A 7,956-nucleotide genomic window follows, 5' to 3' on the forward strand; every position below is an offset into this window, starting at 1 on the left:
TTGATGGCTGTGCAGGTTTGATGGCTGTGCAGGGTGTGATGGCTGTGCAGGGTGTGATGGTTGTGCAGGTTTGATGGCTGTGCAGGGTGTGATGGTTGTGCAGGTTTGATGGCTGTGCAGGGAGTGATGGCTGTACAGGTTTGATGGCTGTGCAGGGTGTGATGGCTGTACAGGGTGTGATGGCTGTACAGGGTGTGATGGCTGGCTGGTGCTCTGACCAGGCTGGGGGCTGGTGGTTCTCTCTCCTGGCTTTGCCCATGGATCCAGCTCTGGAGCTGGGAAGCAGAGTGGGTGGGATGTGCAGCTCTGCCTGTGGCTCTGGCTGAGGCGGGGAAGGACGTGAGACCCTCACTGGGAAAACGCCAGGGAATTGGGTTCACGATTTTCCTGCTCGTGCTCCCTGGGATGTGTCTGTCCAGCGTGACAAAGGCTGCAGCACAGACACCTCGTGCCTCTGCACGCCCTGTGCTTCCTCTCCTCACCGAGGCAGCCTGTGAGAAGGCAATGAACTGGGGCAAGTCATCCCTTCAGGAGGTCACAAACAGCCCTCTCCTCCTGGAGAAGGCTTTCCAGCCCAAATTCTGGGCCTCATTTGGGAGGGTGTGGTTCTGGGCTCCCGTGGAGCTCTCATGCAGGGAGGATCTGGCTCACTGGGGAGGAAATTCTGCCCTCCACCTCCCTGTCCTCCTGGTTCAGCTTCACAGCTTGCCAGTGGGGTTTGGCCAGGGGCACACATTCGTCCTTTTAGATGCCTCCTCTCACCTTTCCTTAGCGCCAGAGCCTCTCGGGGGTGTCCCCCAGGTTGGGACAGCCTCTCACCCCATCCTCTGCCCGGGGGAGCTCCCGCAGCTGCCCTGCTTTGTGCTCTGCTTCCCCGGCACCGCTTATGCAAGAGCCTTTGGAAGCGAGACAAAATTACAGCGGGAAGAAATCATCGCACGGCTCTGGTGGGAAAAGATATTATCCTGCGTTGCCAGCGAGACCGGCCGTCGGCAGGTAGGGCCCGGAGGAGCGCTGCGTGGCAGGATGATCGCTGATAAGATGCCGGGTCCTGCTCCGATGGCCTCGGGAGAGGGAAGCGCTGTGCCGTGAAGCTATGGAAACAGCCAGCCTGGGTGCGGAGCGGTAATTGGGCCACTCGCATCACCGCAGGTACCCCGGCTCTTTGTGTGCCGGGGAGAGCGCGGCTGCGGGAGCGGCCCTGGAAAAAGTTGTTCCATTGGAAGCGCCGGCTCTGGCGGCAGCTGCCCCCCGGCCGTGCCCCCTCCCCGGGCCCCCGCTCTGCCTTTGAGTCACCTCGGGGCCGTGACGGCCGCATCCGCCCCGCGCCAAGGTCACGCTTAAAAGCATTGGACATGGCTGGGCGCGGAGGTGGGAGAGGCGATGCACAAGTCGCATCGCGTTTGAAGGAGTTGCGGCCAGGGCAAACCTCCCCAACGTGCCCTTCGAGGAAGGGGGCTCCCACCGCCTTTCATTATTTGCCAAGAAACGTAAGCCCAGAGGTCCGTGAAATTGTCAGGATGTGTGAAATCAGGCACCGCCGGGCAGCTCTCCTGCGCGACCATTTTAAATATTTAACGCGTTGATTATACAACATTTGTATTGAAACGCCGGTGTGGGCCCAGAGCCGGGCTTTGGGGAGGGGAGTGGAGGGGGGGATTTGGGATTTGGCCACCCTGCCCTGGGCTCCTGGCAGCCGCCGCAGCGCCGGCGGGGGGGCAGCGGGGAGCCTGTGCGGGAGGCACTCAGGCGGCGAGGCGCTCCTGCTCGGGAGCCTCCGAGTGACAAACGCGCTCAGGAGCAGGAATTCATTCCTGTAAATATGTTTGCATTATTTATTTTAAGCATTTTTATAAATCATAATAGGAGAGACATCTGCTGTTAAAACTGCAAACTGCATTCATGCCTAGGGCAAGGCGGGAAGAGGTTGTTTTTTTTTCTTCTCCCCGGGAAAGCTTGGGAAAGTTTGGGGAGCACGGCAGGTTTGGGGGGTGGGGACAGGGGGAAAATGTGCGGGGGCATTTTCTTGGTGGGGATTAAATATACCCGTTCCCTCCCGGGGGCTTTATTTACGTCCTTCTCGCCTCCTCCACCCCTCTGGCTTTTGACACCTTTTTTTATACGGGCTTTATCATGAGGATGGCATCTCCCTCTCGCCTTCCTGATGGCCAGAGAAGCTGGGACTAAAGCACCCCACTCCTCTGCAGAGAGAGGCGGGCACATGTGGGTGTGGATGGGTCTCGTTTCCCTCGGGCGCAGTGCGGAGGTCCGGAGGGGGATCCAGCACCTCTCAGTGACGGCACAGCACCAAAAATAAAAATAAAAATCCAAATCCCTCTCCCCAACCAGGTGGCATCTGCAGGTCCCTGGAGCCGAGAGCTTCTGGAGACGGCGGTGGCTGGTTCTGGGTGAGGGGAGGAAGCTCCGGGTGACTCTGACTCACCGCTCCGCAAGATTAATTGCCGGGCGTCGCAGGAGGTTTATCACTGCCACCCGCGCTCGGCGCTGCTGCGGCTCCTTCTGCCCGGGGAACCGGGCCGAGGAGGGGGCTGTGGCACCCAAACTGGGCCGGTGGAGCCGGTGTGGCCCTGCGAGGGGGAGACCATGTGGGTATCTGCCCTTCGCACAGCCCAAGCGCCAGCTCAGGTGCCCCAGGGTGCAGGGGGGACCCGTGTCTGATTCCTGCCCGGGTCTCGCTGTCCCCTGCCTCAGTTCCCTGCCCCTCAGGGCAGCTGTGTTTGAGTTGGGCTCTCCCTGTCGCACTTGGCTCCTGTTTCAGAGCCCTTCTACCTTGTGGAGAGGCCCCACCATGGGAAACTGTTGGCAAATCCACTCTCTCTCCAGCACCCATCCAGACTTCCCCTCCGTCCTGATGTCCTCAGCCATCCTGTCCTGCAGCACTGACAAGCTCAGCAACTGTGATGAACAAAATCTTTTACATAATCAATAATTAATATCTGGGGTTTCCAAGCAGCTAATTAATCTCCTGGTGAATCATGAAAAAAAAATGTTTAGGCTAAATGTGGGTGTTTTCAAGCCAGGTGAGCAGAGGTTGACGCTCAGCCCAGGCTCTTGTGTTAACCCACATCCATCCCTGGAGAGCTTCTTGCTCCAAGTGATGCTGTTCATTGCCAGAGTGTGGACAATATTGATCATAAATATTTGCCTAATGAGATCATATCTGCTTTCCAGCATATGCAGGGGGTGACCTCAAAAGGCCGGGTGTCCTTTGGGTGAGCTCCCAATGAGCTTAATTGTCTCTGTGAGTGTTGCAGCTCTGGAGGTGACCTGCACTGGGCTGTGAGGGGTCAGGTCAGTCTCAGCAACACTGGGATTACTGGAGGCAGGGAACAGACCTTTGCTGGGCCTCATCAGAACCTCCCAGCCCAGTGCTCCCACCCAAAAGCTGGGAAACACAAAATACAGCACATAAACAATTCAGGTTCCAGCCTTAGGCAAAGATTTGATAGGATTATTCTGGTCACTGGTTGCAGATTCAGGGGAATATCACAAGCTTCATCCACCCCATTCCCCAATAAATTCTGACTTGGGAAACCTCTGCTAGGTTCTCTAGAAGCTTCAGCAGCAGTTGTACTCAGGCATGGCAGCCCTGCAATAGCTTTGACCCAATTTCAGGCAACCTGAAGGGTTGAAAAGTCCTCAAAGCAGCGAATTCTCTCTGCAAATTTTGGGGAGCCTGTGTGGTTCTCCCCTGCTGGAGCCCTGTGAGCTCTGGTAGATCAATCCCAAGGCAGATCTGCAGCCAAGGCTCCTGACTGGTGACCAGGGACAGAGATTTGCATCTCCCATCAGGTCCCTGACAAACGTGCCTGGGCACTGGTCAGGTCCAGGCTTGCTGCAGTCCATTTCTGTGTGAGCAGGCTATGAATTCGTTCTCCCCAGCTCTCTGGCTCTTCAGCTCGTCCCAGAATAGCCAAGTCAGTGACTCGTGGCTCATTTTGAACGATTGTCAAGCAGCTGCAGCTGTCCTTGACTTTATCTCTGCTCCAGTGTGGCTTTGCCCAGCTCCACAAGTTCACACTAGGAGACTCCACTCCCCCTTCCCAGAATAGAAGACATCCAGGGCCCAGTGTCAGCAAGTTTAGCAGCTGTGGGAAGTGTTATCCTTTGAGCAATCAGTAATTAGCCTGGTTGAAAGGCCAGAGTCCTTGTGGCTAATGAGTAGCTCGAGATGAGCCCTACAATCTCCTGACCCTCTTTAAGTCTTGCTGGTGGCTTCCAAAAGCTTCCTGGATTGCTCTCACCTTTATGCCAGCTCCCAATGGCCTTTTGTCACGGGAGCTGGTCCTTTCCAGCAGACCCAAAGCTCACGGTCACTCTTGCCTGGTCACCTCTGGTTATGTCCTGTTCCTCCTCACAGCGCCTGTGTTTCCATCACACCTTCCACAGCCCTGCTCACTTCCACTCTGCAGCCTCCCCATCCACAGCTGCACATCTGGAACTGCTGTCTCTGTCACCAGGGCTGGCCTTGGTCACTGCTGGCTGAGGGTCACTGCTGGAGCTGGAGGGAAATGGTTGACCATGGCTGATGATGGTGATCCCCAGATCTGCTCCTGATGGATGGAGCTCACTCCTGTGCCTCCAGCACCTCTTAATCTTGCTGTCAGCCTGGAAAAAGATACAGCTCACCTCCTGGAGAGCTCACCTTGACCATGTGAGCACTGATTTTTGGGTTTGGCTTGTGCTGAGGGTCTGTGAAATCAGCACAGAGAAGAAGATTCAGCCAAGGGGAAGAGGCTGATCAGGCAGCAATTGCTTCTCTGTGCATTCAGCCACTGGTTCCTCAGGAGCAGCATGGGAAATCAAGGCATGGTGGGATTAACAGATTTACCTGAGACCTCTGGAGCCTCCTTTTCCCTTGTTTTACCTATTAAGTATCTCTGCTTCCCTGCCTTGCAGACAGCAGCTTCTCCTTCAGCGTTGTTCCAGGCTGGGAATATTCACAGCCCTGTGTTATCTGGTGTCAGCAAAGAGATGGGAACATCTTGGACTGAAGTCAGTTGATTTATTGTTCCCGATTCTTAGAGCAGCCCAGAGTATGATGGGATGGGAACTTCTCATTTGCTCTCACTTGGAGTGGGATTGGAGAGGGTCACAAGAGTTTGAGGTATTCTCCTTATTTTACTTTTATTTTTACTTTTTTTTTTCTTTCTTTTTTTTTTTTTTTTCTTCCCCCTTTTCTTTCTGAAGGTAGTTCCTCCCCTTTCCAGGATGTTGAGAACAGCAGTGGGATATTTATCCTTGAGAAGGGGAGGATTCAGAGGGATGTAAAGCAGCTGTGCAGTACCTGTGAGGAGGTGTTTGAGAAGACAGCCAGAGCCTTCAGAGCAGTGTATGGTGAGAGGAGGAGACACCACAGGTATGAGGTAAGTTATGAGAAGCTCAGACTGGTGATGAAGACACGTTTTTTTCCATGAAGGCAGCCAAGCACCAGCAGCTTGCCCAGGAAAGCTGTAGTGTCTCCATCCTCTGAGGTTTCCAAGCCCCACGGGACAATGAGGTCTTGCAGTTGACCTTGCTTTGAGCAGAAAGTTGAACTAGAGACCTCCTGAGGTCCTCTCTGACCTGGGAAATTCTGCCACTTCATGTCGAGATCAGCATTCCAGGACTGCTCCACCTCCTCATACAGTGAACTCCAAAGCAGATTTTAGGTTCCTGCAGGCTGGAAGAAAGTGGCTGAACCATGTCTAAGGCCATGGATCACCACGCACTGGCTTCATAAAATCACGTAATTAAATCCTGGAATGGTTTGGGTTGGAAGGGACCTTAAAGCTCTTCTCATTCCAACCCCCTGCCATGGAGGGACATCCTCCACGAGACCAGGTTACCCAGAGCTCCCCCAGTTCTGCACTAGGACATGGATGGAGCCATCCATGGCATCTCCTGGGCAGGGCTCTCACCCCAGGACTGTCCCAGGTATCAGAGTGAAGCAGAAGGAGAACCACAAGGTCTGGCAGCCGCCCAGCTGTCCCTGAGCCAACAGGAGCCAGCAGGATGCCCAGAGATGGCTCCTGCCATCCCCTGCGCTGCTGCAGGCCAGTCTGGAGCGCTCGGGGACCCGAGGGAGGCTGCGCTGGTTGAGTCAGTGCCTCTGAGCTCAGCCTCGTAAAAACCCTGCGGACCACAGAGGCTGATGTGCAGCACAGCCACAGCTCCTCCCTCCCTTTTTCTGTGACCTCTTTGTGAGGCAGCTTTTGGTGCTGAGGTTCACATCCTCTCCAGATCTGCTGGCTATGGCAAAACGAAATTGGCTCTGCACAAGCTCCCCAGCTCCACGTGCACTTCCCAGCAGAGGAGATGGGGAGGGCTAAAACTGCGGTGTGCTGGGTGTTCCTGTCAGCAAGGCAAAGCTCACCTGGGGGATGCTCAGGGTTCCTTCAGCTTGTGCAGCTCCTCCCTCCCAGCCCAGCTCCTTCCTCCCAGCCCAGCTCCTTCCTCCCAGCCCAGCTCCCCTTTGGGATGAGCGCTGCTTTGAGTGGGGAGTGCCAGTTCTTTAGCAACTCGACGTCCAGAAAAACCTGCAGTCACAGAACTAAATATAGCCCAAGAGAGGCCATGAATATGGTGACGCAGTCTGGAAGTGGTTCCTGGCTGTTCTCCAGCAGCTGGGAGCAAGGCATGTGGTTTGGCTTTTTAGGGGCAGTGGTGTGCAGGGGAGGTGGGGGCCAGGCTTGGCAGCACGGTGGGCTCCAGGGGGTCTCCATCCTCCTGTGGCCCCGAGCACAAGCTGGTGGGGTGAGGCAGCAGAAAAACTCGTGGTGCTTGGGGCTGGGAGGGAGTTTCAGTGGTACAGAGACCTGGTCCAGCATTCACTCAGCTGGAACGCTCTGGAAGATGGGACTTGGAGAAGTTCTGATGTGGAGACTTGTGACATTTCCCTGTGGTTCAGGACCTCCTTTGGCCCTTAACCAACAGTGCTGGTGCTCCTGTGAGGGTCACCCCCTGGTCTCACCCCCTGGTTTCCTCCAGCCTGAGGACTGTTGGGTCTCCTGGGCTACAAGACCTCGTCAGAAGGGATGCACAAACCATCACCACCACCTGTGGCTCCATCAGGGCCAAACCAGGAGGAGCCGAACACAGCAAGGAGCCCCCAACCCCACCCATTGCAGGGAAGGCAGCTGGAAAAGTGCTGGGGAGCTGAGGCTGGACACCAGCTCAGCCAGGATCTCCTCCAGTACAGGGAGGTAAAGCTGGCTCTGGCTGGGAGCTGGAATGGAGTCACTGGGGACTGAGCCTTGCTGAGTGCCACACTTGTGCTGAAACATGGTGGGGGTAAGGTTTGGCCAACTCTGCCTCACTGTCAGCTCCTGGGAGCATCCCCAGGCCCATGGCACTGTGTGTCCTTCCTCTTATCCCTGAGGCAAAGGGATAAGAGCTCTCCAAAGCTCTCCAAAGAAGAAATAAGGTGCAAGAAGGGATATCTCCAATCTGGCCTCCAAACTGGCACTCAGAACCCCCCTGCTGCAGGGGCTGGGCCCCATTTTGGATGGCTCTGGAATGGCTCTTCCTCCTTGCTCAGTCCAGGGAGCTGCCAGGGCTGTGGGACAGGGTGGGCTGTGGGACAGGGTGATCTGTGGGACAGGGTGGGCTGTAGGACAGGGTGATCTGTAGGACAGGGTGGGCTATGGGACACTGTGCTCTGTGGGACACTGTGTGCTCTGTGGGACAGGGTGGGCTGTGGGACAGGGTGGGCTGTAGGACAGGGTGATCTGTGGGACAGGGTGATCTCTAGGACAGGGTGCTCTGTGGGACAGGGTGGTCTGTAGGACAGGGTGATCTGTGGGACAGGGTGATCTGTAGGACAGGGTGGTTTGTGGGACAGGATGGTCTGTGGGACAGGGTGGTTTGTGGGACACTGTGCTCTGTGGGACAGGGTGGGCTGTGGGACAGGGTGATCTGTGGGACAGGGTGGGCTGTGGGACAGGGTGGGCTGTG

The 7,956-nt window shown here is 56.0% G+C and overlaps 1 protein-coding gene across 1 annotated transcript in view; it reads left to right on the top strand.

Annotated features, from left to right (window-relative positions):
* Positions 1-606: 606 nt before the first annotated feature.
* LOC117245119 overlaps positions 607-7,956 on the top strand; it is a 10,291-nt gene continuing 2,941 nt past the window's right edge. The window contains exons 1-2 of the mRNA XM_033517767.1: positions 607-996; positions 5,212-5,387. Coding sequence (XP_033373658.1) covers positions 630-996; positions 5,212-5,387 — 543 coding nt within the window. The 5' untranslated portion in view covers positions 607-629. The remainder of the gene's footprint in view (positions 997-5,211; positions 5,388-7,956) is intronic.

This window comes from Parus major, chromosome 13, assembly GCF_001522545.3.
Source record: "Parus major isolate Abel chromosome 13, Parus_major1.1, whole genome shotgun sequence".
NCBI classification, from domain to species: domain Eukaryota; kingdom Metazoa; phylum Chordata; class Aves; order Passeriformes; family Paridae; genus Parus; species Parus major.